The following is a 20,781-nucleotide window of genomic DNA, read 5'->3' on the forward strand; positions in this document are numbered from 1 at the left end:
AACAGGAAACAGCTGATAGCAGGAATGAGCAGCTAGTAGCAATAGGGAAACGCAAACCTGACAGACACTGTAAAGATGAGCAACTGGGGAGACAAAGACTTGCGTGTCCTCCTTGCCCTCGCAAACGAAGAGGCCATTAACCCTCAAATGACGGGGACGGTGAAGGACGAGCCAACTTATGAGAGAATCACCGAAGGACTGACCAGCTGCAGCTTCCCTCGGAGCACGTCACTGTTTACGTCACACACTGAGCTACACGTTTTGTTACTTGCTCATGCCCCTCATTGCCCCGAAAAAGGCGCATTCTGTATGAACAAAAGTAGGTAGGCGGCATTTTGCTGCACTCCCCAATTTTGTTTTTATACTGCCAATGTTGAAAAAAAAACTGATTAGGCTTTCCTGCAAATTTGCACAATTCCTATTTAAAAGGGGCTGGAGTTTATGAGAATCTGGACAGTTTTACTGAAAAATCTGTTAGTTTGCATATGAACAAAAGGCCAAATTGCATAGAAAAAGCTACGTTTAGAAAAATACCTGTGTACATGTAGACAAGGCCAAAGTCTAATTTATCCAGTCGTTTGCTCAGTTCTTACAAAACGTGATTTTTGTGAAAACCATCCTAGGTTTTTAATCGTAAAAATACATGTTTGTGGGAAACACTGAGCATGTGACTGCACAGATGAGACTTGAGCCCTTTTCTTTATACAGAGAGACTTTGCAATAGGGCCACTAAGAAATCCCTTCTTCACACTGCTTTGCATTTTTACACAGAACCAAACATCAGTATGTGATTTTATACAGCATGCTGGCATCGTGGAAGTAAAAAAGACGTGACGGTTGTGACATATAACGCAACAGCGTCGCTAATGTGCCATATAACAGGTATATAAAGTGTTGGCAGCACTTCAAAAACAATAACAATGGTATGACATGGCAAATACAACCATTTACTGTCTCTGTTATATGGCGGCTGATCTCGTCCTCTGCTCAGAGGGTTAGGAGCTCCTGGACCTCATTGTCTCTCCAGTTTGCAGCTGCTGTTCCTCTTTTTTGAGTTAGCTGCTAACTGCGATTTGCCAGTTTGTCATGCACATAACACCTCCCTAAAATGTCACACCTGTCCTGTCCATGATCCCGTCCCACTGGCCGTCCCTTTTACACAGATGTCGATTCGGCACCGTTATTACCTCTGTTGCACCATGCTCTTTTTACCATATTTTCTTAAAAAAAAAAAAAACACATAAAATCATTCTCGTCAAGTCTTTGCCTTCTTTGTGTAGCACTCTGCACTGAGCAATTTGATTGGCTGTTAAACACTACAGGAAACAGTTATTTCACCACTAAAATAAGACGACAAATTACTTTCTCTGTCGCAGTTACGCATATACTGTAAACAAAACTGACACAGTAAAAATGGAACCAAATGTTTTCCAAAAATCTGATTTTTGCAGTCGAGCCCTCGGCCATTCGAAATGATTTAGATTCTTCATCACTGGTTCAGAAACACAAACAGACCCGGAAGAGTTCATTGGAGTCACCAGATCAATCACAGGAGAAGACGAAAACCCTCTCAGCAGGAAGTCTGGAGGCATTTTTTTTAAGTTTCTTTGAAACCCAGTCTGGAACAGTCGCTGACTGAAAGACAACTCTGTTCCTCCATTTTGCAATTGTACCTTTTCTAAAGAAGAGCAAGGCGGAATAATAGCAAAACATTCCCACCATGAACTGGCAGTGTAAAAGGGACTTTTGATTATACAGTAGTTATGTGAGAGTTTGTAAATCAATGTTCTGATACAGTTTTGCCGCTGTTGTTAAACGCTGAGTCCAATTCTATAAGAATACCCAACAAAACAAACAAAGTTTTCTTCACAAATTAAACATAACATTGGGTGAATACCTGATATATAAGTGATCATTTTGTGGATGAAGTGTTCCTTTAACCGTTTGGCCCATCTTTATTACATTATGCCCTAATGTTCTCTAACTACCTGAATATACTGTATCAGAGCTTTCCATGAGCTGTCTGTTACATAAACTAACTAGCGAAAGACAAGCTTTCCTTTGACAAGAGCTTCAGGACGAGGTTTCAGTACAAGAGGGGCCCCGCTGCTGAAATATGACAATTTAACATCGAGTCACTCATCTCATCTTGTCATGTTAAGAACTCAAACATCCTGAACAATGGACATTTGCTCGTCCTAACACAGTCACGTTTAACACTTGAAATAAAAAAGAAAGTTGACCTCTTAAGCTGGAAAAATGTCATGCATGCTGCAAGCGTGACTGTTTAAACAGACAATAGTGCTTTGTGTCACAGGGGTGGTGATCAGAACACAGCAGAGACAGGTAGGGCCAGAATAAATCAATACTCTGCACTGAGTCCATCCAACAAGGAACAATAGGGGATTTATTAGAAACAGGGAAATAACAAGTAGGAATATGCAGAGTATTCCTGTTCAGATAGTCAGCCTCATGTTTCCTGATACCATGACACCATCTGATGCAAATGTCACCCTGGTGCACGTACCCTGAGAACAGCAGTTTGTCTTAGTCAGATTTGTTGCTCAACATATCAATAGGCAAGACAGGTGTATTTATAAAGTACATTTCAGCAACAAGGCAATTCAAAGCTTCAATGCGTGCTTTACATAAGACATCAAAAGCCTCAAGACAATGTGCAAAAGAAACATATTATAAAAGGATATCTAGATACAATTAAAAACACCATTACAGAGACGGAGAACAGAAAATTAAAACCTAGAATTACTTGCAGTTGTAAACCTCTATGAACCAGTCAAGTTACAGTTACAGTTTACACCCATACCAGAGTCTTATGAAGCCATGACAGCATCAAGGTGGACACCTAAGATTAGTGTCACCAATTCAGTATCTGACCAAATGTCTCCCCTTCTGTTCCTGAGATATGACGTTGAGTAATGGCCAGAAAAGCAGCCACTACCACCAGTTTCTTCTCCATTGTTTATTAACTGTAAACTTGTTGTTGTGACCACCACAGAAGACCTGCCTCTGAAATCATCCGATTGGGCAATGCGAAAAAAGCGGCGATGACGTAGGGCATTGAAGTTTTGAAGTTAAACGCTGCTTCCCCATGTTTAGTCTTGACTCTGAGAACAAAAAGCAGACCTGTCCGAGATGACCTGAGAAGTGGTTCATAGTGTAGCAGAAGGTCAGAAATGTATTTGGGCCCTAAACCATTTAGTGCCGTAAACCAGCGGTAGTATTTTGAAATCAATTCTCTGAGAGACAGGAAGTCGGTGTAAAGACCTCAGAACTTTAATTATTAAGTACTAATGTGGCCAAACCAAAAATTCTTGGTGAAGTCATGGACTCAGACCTGAATTTCAAGAGCAACAGAAAGACAATTACAAAGTCAGCCTACTATCAAGAACATATCAAGGATAAAAGTACTCATGTCTCCGCAGGATTTGTAAAAACATGCATTCATATTCAGTAGACTCGACTGCTTTAACAATGTTTTTACAGGTCTCCCTAAAAAAATGATCAAACAGCTGCAGCTGACTGAGAACGTGTTCAGTGCACTCTGAAGTTAATCCTTACCAGCCTTACTGAGGGAAGAGTACATGGCATACTATCGGATCCTATATAGACTACATTACCACTCCTTGCATTCCTCACCACTGTCTATATGTATCCAGACAGGAGTATAGGAATCTATTGTTTCGCTGTTTGAGGAGGAGATACGATTTGCTACAAATTAAAACATAATCTTAAAGAGGCAGTGAGTGAAATAGCCAATATAAATAACATAATAAAAACAGACTATAGAAATGGAACAGAGGATATAAAATGAGACTTAATAGACTTTATGAAAGGATAGGATTTAAGTTTATATAAAAAGTCTGATCAGAACTTTATGTTCTCTGTTGGTGCTCACATGTTGATGAGTGGAGCATCACTTTATTGCGCATGCATTCAGCAGGTATGCTGCTCGCCCAGCCAGTTATTGCAGTTCCACATACTTGATGACTGCCATTTAAAGAACATATTAACACTCAACTATCACTTTTGACAGCCACTCCTTTTTCCATCACTCTGACAGTGCAGACAATTCAGTAATATACAGTTCAGCCTGTAATGGATGGTTATAAAAGTTCAACTTGAACTTGGTGGATGGTTTAAAAACTTCATCTTCAGCTTGATTGATGGTTAAAAACTTCAACTTGAACTTGATGGATGTTCATAAAAGCTCCACTTGAATTGGATGGATGGTTTAAAAAAACCCATGAAACTGGGTGTATCCGGTTTTAAGCATGTGAGAACAATATGGCCTTCATCGTATTTATCAGAGTACATTTCCGTAGTCGTACTTTGCTGCTCACCACGGAACAAAAGACTGATGACAAAGTGTACAAAGTTAAAGGATCGATTCACCTGAGTTAATTTTCTCACTCAGCCTTAGTGGTATTTATTTCTACTGATAGTTTTGGTTTCATTTATCAGAGTACATTCTGGATACAGTAGTATGACGTGTACCTGTTGTGTTGATGTAAGTTTCCATCTTCACTGTCATGCTTCTCTGGTGCTCTGCCAACACTTAAATACTAAATTACTAATTTAGTGTTTAAATTGGAGGATTGTTTCTGTTATTTTGCAGAAATTTGTAGACTTTCGAAAGTAAAGTTTGAAATGTGGGAGCAGGAACATCAGGGGCCCCATCTTACACCCTTCACAAAGCGATACACAGTGCAGCACAACAGTCATTGTTAATTTAAGACCAACACGGTTGTCATTCTCATGGCAAGTGCCTACATTGTGTAAGTAGCAATTGTATGCGCCCGTGGGTGTGTAGGTCTTGAAATGAAGTGCAGACAGGGGCATTGTTGGTAGATTGCTATTTTGAGGCAGCAGAAAGCGATTGCGCCATTGACCAACAAAAACCTGGTCTAATGTCAGACTGGTTCAGTATTTTCCTACTGTTTAAAGGGTGCATTATTCAGATAGTAAAATACGCCTACAGCCTACATAGGCTGGTTCACACATGCTTACACTCAGTTTGTTAAACACAGACGGACGTGTGGATGGGTTGCAGGTGGGTGAAATAATACATCACTAATGAAGAAAATGTTAATGACATTCTTTAAAATGTGAACATAGCAGAGATCAGAGCAGAGCTGCAGAGCTGCTGTCTGACTCCACATTAAGAGAGACGCTGTGCACATTTATGCACAAGGAGCAGCATAACTTTGATCATTTCAGAAGCTAAAAGTTCAGTTCTGTTTCCTCTGTCAAGTTTATAACTACAGTTTTTAGTTTTTCTGCTCAAATGTCCCTCGATATTTGCTGCAGGGACATTGCTGCTCTGACTGCATTACTCTCGGCAGAAAACAGCTTGCTTCCTCTGTTTGCAGAATCCACCATGTAAATGCTTCGGATGCACCCGGTTATACGAGATTCATGTTATACCCAGATACATCTATGATTAATTAAGGGATTACATGCGACTCCTTTGCCCCTAGCGTCTTACTTTAGGCCAGGATTATGTGCTGTTTAACCAGCAGACGTGGAGTTGGACACACCCTAAATGCCACTGCACTGTAGATCATGCACTAAAGATTCTTTAATAGGGCCCAGGGTGTCTGAAGATCCTTAGAACAGCTTAATATATTTTCAATTATATAAATATTAGGCCTTCAAATACATTAAATAGTCTTGAATTTGAATTTGTGAGGTCTCAATTGCCACAGACATTTTATCTAACTTAATTTATCCATCTTTTAGTTTGTCATGTCAAAATAATTCAAGGTCCTCTACATCAAAGTCCACATTGCTGATGTTACAAATATTTAAACCTACCACTGAACCTAATACTGTCTTTTTACTTTATACTCGCACTTACCTGTTGGCAAAATATAGATTAACATAACTCACTCTAATAACCATATTCCTACATAAAACTTACTTCTGCTCAGGATCACATACACTAACCTTAGACTTATCTGTAATGCTTGATTAAGAAAAAGATGATTTGTCCAAAAATTATTCGTAAATTTAGTGAGAGAATGTCTTGGAAAGGTCTTAAAGCATTAAATTTAAGGGTCTGATATCTGTAGACACCCTGAACATACTGCACTGTGTGTTACAAAGACGTTGGCTAGAGGTATTATTTACGCACTGTGTTACACACAGACATGGCGCGGTGGCACATTTTTCTCAATGACTTCACAACCAATAGTGTGCGTCTATGCCTTTGTATATGCATCTGTATGTGATGGACACTGTCCCTTGTATGCATGTGTTTTTCAGGAGTGTGTATTTGAGCAGCTTGAAGTCAAGCAGAACGTCTTCCAAGACATCGAGCGTCTTGTGGGAAAAGACGTCATCCTGAGCAGCTCCACTTCCTGTCTGGTGCCAAGCAACGTCTTCTCTAAAGTAGGGAACAGGAGTCGCTGCCTCGTCTCCCATCCGGTTAGTGATACTACAGTCCCGGTACTAGTGAATATCAGTGGTGGAAAGTAACTAAGAACATTTACTTAAGCGCAAATTCAAGGTAAACTAAACTTTAATTTAGTTGTACAAATATTGTACTTTTTACAGTACTACATTTGTCTGTTCATGTCTGTTTGTGACCCAGCCGCCATGTTGGCAATTTTCTCATTTTACAGCTAAACAGTACACTAAGATATGTTTGTGAAAACATTTGAGGTCAGAAATAGGCAATGCAGTTACAGAATCTTGATTCATATTTGATCAGCACTGCCTAGTTTGACAGTTTGACTGTTCATGAGCTGTGTGTCCGCACTATTTCACTGCACCGGTGCACAGCTTAACACATAATGGCGAGGCCCCAGGAAAACTGTTTAAAAGGAGTTTAATTTGTCAGCCTGCAGCAGCTACCACATAACTGACTGGACAGTAATGTTCACAGTATTATTTCATGTAAGCCTGAATGACCTCATCAGTTCTCTGCCATTTTAAGCCCCTTTCCCACCAAACACTTTTGGTATGGTATCATAGGCCACGTGTGTGGGCTATGGCGTACGGTCTGCCGCATCCCCCTTAACCCCCATCTTTACCAAGTGTTTCCAGAGACTGATTCTCTCCCACATCATGGCTGCCCATATCGGACCAACAGATCCACACATGATGTAGTCATAACAGCGCTTCACACAGCCCTTATTCATTTAGAACAGCAGAACATATATGTAAGGACGCTGTATGTGATTATAGCTCAGGATTTAACACCATAATCCCCCACAAACTGCTCCAAAAATAGAGCAATCTTGACCTGAACAGTTCACTGTGCTCATGGATACTGGACATCCTGAGAAACAAATCACAAAATGTCAGGATTGGCAGTAATGCCTACTGAACTCGGATCCTTAACACAGGAGCTCCACAGGGGTGTGTTCACAGCCCTTTTCTCTGCTCCCTCTTTACACGACCGTTCCCCCATTCACCTCTCCAAGCCCATCATCAAAATGCCCCTTTTACACTGCCCGTTTGAGGCGAGAGTATCGCACTGTTAGGCCACTTTGCCTTCAGCAGCCAGCAGTAAGGACCCATGGACAGGATGGTTGTGACGTGTTATGCGTGTGACTCAGCGCGGGAGATTTTAAAAGCAGCTTGTAGCATTTAGCAGCTAAGAACAGTGGCTGAAAATGTTCACAAATTGGAAAAAACAACGAGGTTGAGATCAGCTGCCATATAGCACACTAGAGGCCGATGCTGTTGTGTTACACGTCATACCTGTCACGCTTCTTTTGATTCTGCAATGAAGTCTGTAATCACACACGGGAGCAGCATGATGCCATTGTCATTTGGTTCTGTGTGAAAATGCAAAGGACGCACAAGGGGACCTTGTCGTGGCTCTGTCGGACAATCTTGTTATTGAAAGGGTTAAACTCACAGAAGACACGACCATAGTAGGACTGATAACAGACAACCATGAAACAATGTACAGGGAGGAGGTTAAACATCCGACTGTGTCTTGTTTCCATAACAACCTGGACTCAACATTACAAAAACCTCAGATACCCAAGGGGAAATGAGCACTCTGCCCTCTGCATAACAGGAGAGGAGGAGGAGAGGGTGGAGAACTTCAGATTCCTACATCACGTCACACTACCTATAGTCTGTAAACATCTCTTACCAGGAGAAGAAGGCCCAGCAGAGACACTATTTCCCTAGGATGTTAAAACAGTCCTACCTCCCACAGCAGCTGCTGCTACTTTCTACTGGGCCACCATCAGGAGCCTCTGCAGCTACTGCTGCACAGTGTGGTGAGGCTGCTGCACTGGGGAAGACCAAGGGAAGCTGCTATGAGCACTGTGACCTCGCTACCACTTCTGAAGGACTACAAGAAGGCCAACTGTATCATAAAAATGACCCTCCCACCCTGGACACTGTCTGTTTGTCTCCCTCCCCTCTGGAAGACGGTACAGGTCAATAAAAAGTAAAACAAACAGACTTAAAAACTGCTTCTGTCCAAGAATTGTTTGATATTTTAAGAGCTGTTTACCACCACTGGTGTAAAGGGATTTCAAACTAATAAACGCCCAACTGGGGAACTTAGCTTAGCTTGTATTCATCAGTACGCAGCTCTTATCATACATTACTGTTATTTTTATTGGTCACCAATTAGGGGTGGGCGATATGGTCCTAAAATAATGTCACGATATTTCAGGGTGTTTTTGTCATATATATATATATATAAATACAGTACAGGCCAAAAGTTTGGACACACCTTCTCATTCAATGCGTTTTCTTTATTTTCATGACTATTTACATTGTAGATTCTCACTGAAGGCATCAAAACTATGAATGAACACATGTGGAGTTATGTTCTTAACAAAAAAAGGTGAAATAACTGAAAACATGTTTTATATTCTAGTTTCTTCAAAATAGCCACCCTTTGCTCTGATTACTGCTTTGCACACTCTTGGCATTCTCTCGATGAGCTTCAAGAGGTAGTTATTTTTTAAATTTCATTGTATTGGATTGGTGCATAGACTTAGTAGTATCAGTATCAGAGGCATTCTGGATACTGGTATCAGTATTGGAGCAACTCTAGTTGAAGCCATGAGGTGGATGTTTAGAGTACAACCTAACTTCAGTCAGAGTGGGAATGTGTTTCTTTTAGTGCCCATTTTTCATTGTCATTTCATTAAAGCACCCATTGCTAACTGGCCTCACCACAGCCAGCTATTTTGTTTCATAACTACAAACAAGCAATCTTAATCAGTGTCCAGGTTGTTCATGAAATATTTATTTTGTGCATTTTTTGTTGTACTTCTGGGAATCAGGAGATGTTTCAGCCATTTATCTGATGACCCTGAAAACTAACCACTAGCCACTGATGTTACAGCTTTATCATAGCAGCAGGGACGCCTATTAACCGTCAAATACAATGTACCCTTTATATTGAATTTGTATGTATACAGAGAGAACAAATGAAAGTATGAATCTATGCCAGACCTGAATATTTGCATATTGCCTTTGGTGTTTATCTAACTCCTCTCAGTGAATCAGTTTGATTGTCGCCAACATTTTAGATAATTTCTGCTGTCAATCAAAAAAAAAGCTTCTCTGTTATTTTCCAAGCTCTCTGGCTATCTGTGTGGTAACATTTATCATGACCCACCTATACTACAGTGAAAATGACAGGTTCAGTTACATGTCACCACCAAGCTTGAAAGGGATTAAGATGTCACCCCACAACTGCACCATCCTGTTCTGTCACTGCTTCTGTTTTTATGACGATAAATCTCCAGGTTCAAAAGGTGTAATGTAAAGGTCTTGATGTAGAACAGCATACCGTAGTGTACTGTGCTCTCTTCTGCCACATATGTTTGTAGACATTTTTATCAAAGGGTTTTAACATAGATATTATCATCTCATATCATGAAATGGCACTGGAGCCACACAACCAGGAGCCCATTCAGGATTCTGCAAATTCAATGACACATTACAATCAATAATACATTTATCTTGTTATTTCATATAAATTATTTAATGCAAGTTTTGAACAAAATAATTGGTAAAGCTAGGACAGAAGTCTGATTTAATATTACTAAACTGTAGGTGAAGACGATGTGTATGGATACAGTTGATGTGTAGTCATAGTTAGAGAGCATGGTGAGAGCGTGGTCGGCAAGGGGAAGATTAGTCCTTTAAGCACGGTTTTTGAACTTACACAAGAGACACTATTAGAGGGGGTCTAGTGCCTTGCTCAAGAACAGGAGCATAAACTGGCACATCTTCAGCTGCCAGTCCACACTCCACATTTGGTCCATACGAGGACTTGAACTGGCAATTTGCAACCTCCAGAACCAGCGACCCTCTGGTTCCCAAGCCAAGTCTCCACATGCTGAGCCACTGCCGCTATTTATTAATTCATTCATTTTCTGTAACCGCTTATTCTGTTAGGGGTCGCAGGTGTGCTAGAGACTATCCCAGCTGACATTGAGAGGCAGGGTACACCCTGGACAGGTTGCCAGACTATCACAGGGCTGACACATAGAGACAGAAAATCTTTCACACTCACATTCACACCTACGGACAATTTATAGTCATCAATTAACCTGCATGTCTTTGGACTGTGGGAGGAAGCTGGAGAAAACTGCACAGAAGGGCTCTGTTTCGAACCACTCACCTAGGGTTTGAATCAGGAGTCCTTTTGCTGTGAGGTGACAATGCTACCATGCAACCTTGCCGTCCTATTGCTGCCCCTGCTATGATGTAATATGCTAGCACGTGTTAGCAAAATCCTGCACATTTCAAGACAGTAAAGCAGTGCTAAAGCAGTACTTCACACCGTTAGCCTGTTTCGATGATGTGCTGTGCTATAATGTTATCACACAGGCATTTGCAACCTCAAGAACTGCAGGTTCTACAGACTCATAATTTTTCAGTTTGGATAAGGCATTAGATCCTTTTTGTTTAATCAGAGACAGTGTATTTTCACATCTAACTGGGTGAATTCAGGGTTTATTTTACCCAAACAAGAGTTGGTGATTGTTGGAACAGTGGAAAGACGAACCAAGATGGTTTGTGAGATGTTTATTTTGTTTCTGTCAACTTTAAATGAAGTGTGTTTCACGGTTATAAAATTACAGCTTATTTAAATTGAGTCTGGTGGGTTTGACAACAGCGATTTCAAAGGAAGTTTCTGGTTGAACAAAAAGCATTGTACTCTTTTAATAAAAAAGGTCTGTCTCTGTAGGGATCCTTTTGATAATCTTATCAGAGGCTTATTATAATAATCTGAGCCTGTCAGTGGGAAAAACAAACACTTTCAGTGGGCGTAAATTGATAGTGCCAACATTCCCTTGAGTGTTTACTTTGCAACATGGAAGCTGCTCTTGCTCAGCACCAGACCGATTTTAAATATGTCGCTCCCAGTACTCATTTAGACACAAAAACATGAGAAAATAGGGTCCAGGTTGAAAAATATAGCCTTATTTCTGGATTTTAAAGTTTATTTGACCTTTGTGTTTCCCCCTAGCATAAAATGATGTTAAGTTTTGAGGGTGTTCCCATAAATACCAACTGTGCCTTTACAGTCCAAATGTCTCATAATGTGAGGGTACAATTATTGTAGTATTGCACTGGGTATTCTAAAATAACAATGTAGTTTAGTAAAGTATGCTGCAGGATAATGCAGCACATAGAACAGTGTGAGAAAATGTAGCATAGTACGTGGTAAATGTACAGATTAATAGAGTTGTAAAATAGTTTGATGTACAATACACATGTAATAATAAGGTGTATCATAGTGCAGTTTGGAATAGTTTTTGACAGCATGCTTATAATGGGAAGTTTTATGCACTAACTCTAATGACTTACCAGCTTTTGGGCATTTTATGTGCTGTACCTACCTGAGGATACAGTTCCTCTGTATCAGTGCAGTACCCACAGTATGATGCGTGATTGTCCTGTGCTCCCCAGGTAAACCCACCTTATTATGTCAAACTGGTGGAGCTGGTACCTCACCCAGAGACGGCAGCAACCGTTATGGACGCCACCCACTCCCTAATGACCAAGGTAAGGATCCCAGATTACACAATCCTGGGTATGTCGTGACCTGCAGGATGGAACAAATGAGTCAATATCAGAGACAGACGGAGGCATCAGGTTGAGAAAGCCAAGTCATGTGTGTGATTAAAAGAATCCTGAATTAAAGCAGGTTAGGACTGGAGTAATAATATATGTTTAGTGTTAAGAATCCTGGCGTGAAAACCTTTTATCCATTTGTTTGTTAGGTGTTTTCTAAATTTGATTACCTGACATCACATTCTGTGAATCCAGTCACAGATGAATCAAATCTGAGATGTTATTGTGTCACTAGTCCCTGGATTACCACACAATGATTGTTCCAAGTAAGTCTCCTTCCTTGCAAGCCTGTGTAAGATGAATTTCATGATATGCTGAATGAAATTGGAAACCAGCAGCTTCCTGTTTTGAATGAAATCATATGGTGTACTGAGGTTCTCAGTCATGTAAATAAACTTTTAATTCATCGTCTTAAACACGGAAACACATACGAATCACAAGAATTGTTTATTATTTCAGAGATGCAGTAATATCATCTCATCACATGACTGATTTCTTTTGATTCAGGTCGGCCAGGCGCCCATCTGTCTAAAGAGAGAGGTCGATGGCTTCGCCCTCAACAGAGTGCAGGCCGCCATCATTGCAGAGTCTTGGAGGCTGGTCCAGGTCAGTGTCTTGTTTCTGTCCTTAGCTCAACCAATTAATTTAGAGCAGTTATTTTCATAGACTGTATAAATGAAGTGGACGCAGCCTCAGGGTTGGAGCCACTGCATAAGTACCTTAAACCTGTGTTCTCTCTAATGGCCGGCAGGGGGCGACTACACTGGTTACAAACTCAACTCTTTGAAATGTGAGTCAACAAACCAATAGGTGATGTCACAAAGGCTATACGTCCACTTCTGTTAAACAGTCTCTGATTGTGTTACTGCTTCTCTGCTGACACTAGTTTGCAGTTTTAAACACACCTAAAATATATTATTCTGTGACACATGTATGGTTTGCAACCAGGACTTTGTTTGTTTTTCCTTTTGGGCGTTGTATTTGTCCTTTACCATCGTGACATTAGATATTAGGTTGGTAACTTTTATGAAATAAAGTTATTGTCGTATTTGCTGAAACTGTCAGTGCATCTACATGAGAGAGAGAGTCTGTGAAAAAAAATCACAGCAGCTGGAGGAAAAACAACCAATCGGAGTCGAGAAGTCTCTAATGCAGCTGTCAATCATGTCAGTCACGTCTCCTGATCTTTAAACTGTCAAACTACGCAGCGCTGATCAAATATGAATCAAGACCCTGTTACTGCATTGCCTGTTTCTCATCTCAGATGTTTTAGAAACATATTTAGTGTACTGTTTAGCTGCAAAATGAGAGAGTTTGTGACCCGGCCACCATGTTGGAAACTATCAAGATGAAAAGGAAGCACTACCCACATGCTGGAGCAACTTTCTCATTAAACAGATAAACACTACACTAAAATGTGTGTCTGAAAACATTTGAGCTAAAAAAAATTGGTAATGCAGTAAAAGAATTTTGATTCATATTTGATCAGCGCTGATTAGCTCTATGCAGAGTCTACGCCATAGCCTACACACGTGGCCTACGCCGCTGTGAGCATTTATACTTGTGCAGTGGTGTGTCTGTGTGAATCTGCAGTCACACCTCCAAAACACTAGTCTACGGCAGGGTTTCTGTGAAGTGCTGTAAAGTTAAGTTGATTACAATAAAAAACCAAACACACATTAAGCACAGATTAAACACACATTAAACACACATTAAACATGGCTTAACAGCGACAATTTCAAACACAAATACTCAAATCAGCTTCACTATAACTCGCAGCATTCACAGACAAACACTTGTCTTTATCTGGACACATTTTCCCCACAAACACAGCATGCTAATGTTATTAGCACAAGCTTATGGTATATTACATTGTATTAACAAACAAAACAAATTAATTAACAAAGGTAATGGTAAAACATTTCATTCCGTTACAGCTCACAAGATTCACCGACATTTCCTCTGCTCATATGAAGCCAGGATAAATCACACATGACCTAAAATGCTATTTTTGTGGAGGCTTTATTGTCTTCGCAATTTATTTTTTCTTATCTGTGAAACTGAAGTAAATAAAAGCTTTGTTTCCACTGAGGGAAATGGTTTCAGCTTACAGAAATAGACAGGAGGTCTGCGTCACTGTGACGTGTAGTTACATTTCTGAGGAGGTGCACGTCAGGCTACGGTGTAGGGTCTGGCGTTGATTCAAGGCAGAAGTATAAATTCCGCTTAAGGCTGCGGAATAACATTATCTTCTCTCTTCTGCTTGGAAGTGGTTGATTTACAGCTCACAGCAACTTAAGACGAAACAATCTCTGGTTTTTGTTTGATGTCTAGTGTTAACCCAAAAAAGTTTCGACCCATTATTAGCACTGTTAGCTTGTTTACTATATTACATGAAAGAATGCCACTGTCACACTAAACATCTCACTGAGCCCCGACCAAACTTCAAAACTTTATATGGAAAATAAAAATAAAACGAATAATATTTGTATTAAATTCCCAAATCTGATTCAACTGCCAAAATTCTAAATCGGGTACAACCCTTGGATCCAACGTGACATATTTAGCAAATATGACAAAAACGTACTTACTTTTATGAAGGTTATTAGCTAGAGCAACAAAGGGTTACAGTTTGAATTATTCTATTAAAAAGCAATTTTGCTCTCAGTTTGGCCTTTTTCCACCTAATGCATATAGAAATATGTTGTTTTAGGGTTGAGATTAATTAGTGTGAAGTTTTTATTCACAAATAGCATTTTGTAGGACAACTGTCTTTTTTCCAAAGCTGAACACCGACTCCTTAGTTTAAAATAAACAGAGTAAGTTTAAGGATTGATTTGGCATCAGTAGTGTTAAAGAGCCGCTACATGCCATAACTATATAATACTAAATATGAATATCCAGCAAAAGCAAAACATTTTGTTGCATTATTACAACGCTGTTAGGTCCTAATAAATAAGGTCCTCATAACATGAGACACACCAGACTGTATCTGTGTTTGTTTTTATCTGTGGATAAGAGCTCCTCAGTCTCAGTGAGGCTTTGTGTGGCTGCTGATGGGTTTGTAATAAAGGCAGAGAAGAGGAAGCCCCTTGTCAGCTCAGCACTGCAATAATCTCCCTCCAAAAAAGGAACACAATGAGAGTAAATGAGCTTTAGCCTCTGATGACAGGCACTATTACACGATCACTCATGGCAGAAATGGTCAGAATGATAATGAAGACGATGAGTCTGATGATTGTTACCTGAACTGAACACACATGAAAACATTTCACTGTGAGTCAGGCTTCAAACAGGATTACCTCAAATTACCCTGTTTATTAAACAACATGACAGCAGATATTTCTGTAGAAGATTTATATAAACTTTTGTACCACATATTTAGTGATACTTTCTCTTTCGTTGCCTTTGTTTCAAGACTTTTGCTCTTGTCTTTTGTTGCAGTATTTGTTGACTTGTATCATTATTATGGTCTGTTCGTCAGTAACTCTAGTAGCTCCCACTGTTTTGGTCGGTCTCCTTTTTAAAAGGCTTTTTTTTTTTTTTTTTTTTTTAATTTTTTTAAACATCTCTTTATTGCTTTTATGGACAACAAATAACCATCTCAATATACAGTGATACAAGAACAATAGTAATGGTTATGGTATTAAATAAAATATAATAATAATAATAATAAGGACGATAGTGCTGAAAAAAAAAAAATACAGCCGTTTAGAGTCAATTCAGTTCGTCATTACAAGCATCAGTCCGGATCTCATTCTGTTCCAAGTAAGTGTAGAAAATGTTCCATGTTTTCCAGAACAGGTCCAGTTTGTTTTTGGTGAAATAATAATAATAATAATAATAATAATAATAATAATTATCTTTTCAAGAGCAAAGTTAAAAGTCATTACTTTCAGCCACTGAGAGATTCCACAAACAGATTGTTCCTTCCAAACACGAGCAATACATCTTTTAGCTTCAAGCTGACCAAAATTCAACAAGGCCCTCACATTGTTTGAGATGACAAAATCATCTGGGTAAATATTCAAAATACATAGTTTAGGATCAAAGGGTACCTTTTCACCAATAATATGACCAGTTAGGTCCAGGACCTTCCTCCAAAAAACAGTTATCTGAGGGCATTCCCACATACTTTTAAAAGGCTTTTAAATCTCAGTACAATTCTGTTAATAATCAAGATTAAAATAACAAAATCAAGCTACTGATACGAACATAGAATATTTGAAAAATACTTTGCCATCCGCAGGAAATTTAGCAACATTATAGAATCAGTTTGAACGCTTATATGAATACTGTGACAAGATTTAAAGATGCTGAAATTTATTTGAGTGATGGGGTCCTACATGAACACTATTTTCTGCCAGTCATTTTAGATAACCACACTCTTAGTTATGCATAACTTTAAGCCTTAATAACATTGAAATTAGTGTGAGTTATATAAAAATGAATCTCCCGTACAGTTGTCATGAATGTTGAAATTAGCCATAGAGACCAAAACAGTTCTTTGTACCAGGCTGTAAACATGTTTATTTCTGTTGTAAAGTTGGGCATTTTAACATGGGGGTCTATGAAGATTGACTCACTCTTGGAGCCAGCCTCAAGTGGCCATTAGAGGAACTGCAGTTGCATTTCCTGCTGGAATAGGGCCACTGTGGAGATAGATTTGTTTCATAATTATGTGTGAACAGATCGACAATCTGTGTGCAAATGTGTAATCTGTAAATATAAAACACCTTCCACAAATACAAAAAAAAAGATTTGTAAACTCACAAAAATATTGTGCAAGTATAAAACGGATCTGCAAATACACAAACACATTCCACAAATAAAAAAAATCTGTGAATACATTAAATTAATTTGCAAATAAATAAAAAGTATTTGTGAATATCTTCCTAACATTTACAACTTTTGAACAGGCATTTGTGAACTCAGTTTTTATTTGTGAATCGAAAAAACATTTGTGGATCTCAGTTCTACGCGTGTGGATTTGCTTTTTACACACAGTTTTGAAACAAACTTTCCGCCAGTCAGAACAAAAATGCACTTGTATAACTCAGCCATTTTCGGATAGCACGTGATCACCCAGCTGATGACGTCATCTCCGCGTGTCAAAGTAAGAGCACGCAGTGAATCACACCGTGTTTAGTTAGGTTACATTGTTTCAGTGAGGTTACGTTAACTGTTGTAAGATATGTTTGTTTTTATGAAACAAATCTATCTCCATAGACCACGAAAAGTGGTTGTTTCAAGCCAAAAACTGATCTTTTCCTAACCATAACCAAATGGTTTTTGGTGCCTAAACCTACAGTAACCTCACGTTAACCACAATGTTGTTAAAACGTAACGAAACATTAAGTTTCAATGTATCTGCAATGTAGTAACACACAAATGTGATGTATTTGGGGTTTGCAGAAATGTACAATGCCAATGTTTATTCTGGGGTCTGGGTTGTAGTAGTTGATATCTGACTAGGGTTGGGATCCGGATCCGGTTCTTTTTTTGGAACAGGGTCCAAAGTTCCGGTTCCAGAACTGGTTCCATCACATTTGGAGTAACGGTTCCTGCAAACGGTTCCTAGATTGTAAAAAATAAACCAACGTCACGTGCATTTCCATTAGAGTACGGCACGGGCCGCATATTTCTTTACGAACCCGACCGAGCCTGACATTATTTAATGACTAAAGCACTGAGTTTGTGTCTCACAGTTATGATTACAGGCTATTTAACAGGCCGGGCATGCGCCGTGGGTGCTCAGCGGAGAGTGAGACCTCCGTGTTTGAGATAGGAGCGGGCAGCGGGAGGTCCACTTCCAGTGAGGGGAGAGGGAGAAATATAACAAAATAAGATAAAATAGGAGAAACCTGTCTCCCTCTTTTATTTTATTTTCAGCATTTAATCAAGGCGGAGGCTGGCGGCAGGAGGTCCGATGCTTCCAGCGAGGGGAGCGGTAGAAACAAACAGCCAGTGTGTGTGTGTGTGTTATGTTCAGGTGTTGTCACGTAAATAACAGTGCCCAAGCATGAATGCATAAGTATTTTTTATTACATTGCTGTGGTTAATTTGAGGTAATATTGTTACTGTAGAAATCAGAGAATCACTTTTTGTTGTTATATATTCTCAGGGAGATGATACAAGCTCTAAATCTGAAATACACACCACACACAAATGTGTATTTTCATTGTACTGTGCAACAGTTAGAATAACGTTTTTGTATTTGTATGATTGCATTTGTGTTTATTATATACTTGTTTAAGTATAGCAGGTATAATGAATATAATGTAGGAATCGGTAAGAGGAATCGGTAAGGAATCGGACCGTTAAGAAGGAATCGGTAAGGAATTGGAATCGTTAAAATCCTAACGAGTTCCAACCCTATATCTGACTCTGTAATAAATCTCTTCAGATGCTGTGCTGCCTATTTCTGCCAAACAAAAACTCCTTAGCCGACTGTTGACTAGATTACAAGATAATTAAAGCTGTAATGAATTAGCTCTGCCCTCTATGGGGATAAGTTACTACTGTATGTTAGAATAAATCCCATCTCTTATTTCAGAGCCAACACACACACACACACACACACACACACAGGACACAATAACCCTAAAGAGGGACTTAGATCAGTGTCTCTCCACCTCTTTATTCCGTCTCTTTTTTGTCTGAGAGGTCTAACAAAGAGTTTCCTTTTCACAGCTAAATCAGCAGTGTCCTTGTCCCTGACATTACTGTACTCCTGATTTACAGAGTGTAACTGAATCAGATGGACACACACACACACACACACACACACACACACACACAAAAGGTACACACAAGTTTGGACAACTGCAGATAGCAAGGAAACAAAAACAAAAGACTTGTGAAACAAAATCATGACATGACACAATGTGGGTGTGATGTTCAGCACAATGTTGTCAGAAGGATGATGCACTTAACTAACCAATGCAGGTCTGAGTCACATAGATGTTTTGTAGTCACTGGCAGCTCCGATTAGAAAGCAACATTTGAAATATGTAAACAAAAACACGCTAACAAATAACTTTCGTTCCACGGTTAGAAAAGGTAACGCCCGACAGCCTGGCACCTGAGGTGGATTAAAAGACATGCTTTCGATTTAGGGTTGTGCTGTCAACCAAAACAGTTATGAAACAAGATGATCAACATAAAACAATTGTTGTGGAGCACTCAGTTTTCAAGGACCAAGTCTTTTTTTGGAGAATTTTCAAGGATGCCTGTTGGTATCCTCAGGGGGCTTGACATACCCACAATTCTTTGGGCACGATTTGCTGGCATTAAAGGCAGGGCCTCTTCAGTGACGTACACCGGGGCACTCACTAGCCTTTTCCAATGTGTGTTCACCGAATGCTAGAAAGGAATCTTGCCAAACTTCTGTAGGAACCCACTTGGAAGGACCCGTCCTACCAAGGAAGCATCCTTGACTTTGAGAAGCAAAGTTTACTGTATTACATGAATGCCGCTGTCTAGGGCTGCCCCAGACTAAGAATTTTCCTAGTCAACCAATAGTTGTCATTTAGGTCCATTAGTCAACTAGTTACCCGTATGTTTACGATATCAATTTAATTATTAAATGATATATTTCGGTGGTTTGAGTTGAAGGTGTGAGAAAGAATAGTATCAGTAACATTTTTAACACTAGGGGTGTAACGGTACACAAAAATCTCGGTTCGGTACGTACCTCGGTACACAAGTCAAAGTTCGGTTTTTTTCGGTACAGTAATGAAAAAAATATCTTTTACTTATTGGTAACCTTATTAAAACATACCACCACAGCAGCTAACTCTTTTTACACAATTTTTGAATGAAACAAATATATATATAAAATCAAGCTTTTTCACATTGTTTGAATGAAAATAGAAATATAAAAGTGAAAAATAAAATCCTGCTGTTTTTTTAACACATTTTTTGAATGAAAAATATAAATATAAATTTCTGCTTTAACAGTTTTACTCAATTAAAATAAAAAGTATAGTGCAGCTGGTCAGCTTTAAAGCCTGCTCAGATTCAGTTTTACTAGGAACTTACTTAGCTTTCCCACTTTGTTAAAGTGCAGTAAACAAAACATGCTTATATCTAAAGTGCAGCTTAAACAATTTTACTCAACTCCAATGGCGTTGGCTATTTCTTTAGCGCGATGGTCAGGGAAACGCTCTTTCTTTTTAAACGACGACGATATCGTAGTTTGCACATGATTGCTTTTTCTAGTCGTGCCGGTTAACATTCAAACTCGGGTGGTGTCGCTTTAGATGCGTTAGCATGTTAGACGTGTTTCCAAGTACATACCCGACCGCTGTTCTGCAGTGTCGGCACACTGCTTTTGTCTTGTCAACTTCTTTATTTCCATCTTCGTATTTTACCCTGAAACCAAAGTGTTCCCAAACGGAGGACTTAAGGTTTGCGGGTGGGTCTTCAGGTTCGTCAGGCTCACTTGCCATGTTGTCAAAATGCGAGAATACGCTGCACAAAGTGAAAGCAGAGATTTATGGGACTCGGTCCGTCATTCAATTATGTCCATCGGGGAACTAGATATTTTAAATGGTTCGGCTCGCAAAAACGGAATTAAAATAAAACAAAATAAAATAAAATAATATCCTGCGCCCAATAATTCGGTACAGGGTCGTGCCGAACCAAAAGTCGCATACCAAACGGTTCGACACAAATACATGTAGG

General features: G+C 39.4%; 1 protein-coding gene across 1 annotated transcript in view; it reads left to right on the forward strand.

The window, feature by feature from the left end:
* cryl1 (crystallin, lambda 1) overlaps window positions 1-20,781 on the forward strand; it is a 57,872-nt gene that overhangs the window by 5,510 nt on the left and 31,581 nt on the right. Inside the window, exons 4-6 of the mRNA XM_049595114.1 lie at window positions 6,286-6,447; window positions 11,929-12,024; window positions 12,601-12,699. Coding sequence (XP_049451071.1) covers window positions 6,286-6,447; window positions 11,929-12,024; window positions 12,601-12,699 — 357 coding nt within the window. The remainder of the gene's footprint in view (window positions 1-6,285; window positions 6,448-11,928; window positions 12,025-12,600; window positions 12,700-20,781) is intronic.

Source organism: Epinephelus fuscoguttatus, linkage group LG13 (genome assembly GCF_011397635.1).
Source record: "Epinephelus fuscoguttatus linkage group LG13, E.fuscoguttatus.final_Chr_v1".
Taxonomy (NCBI): Eukaryota; Metazoa; Chordata; class Actinopteri; order Perciformes; family Serranidae; genus Epinephelus; species Epinephelus fuscoguttatus.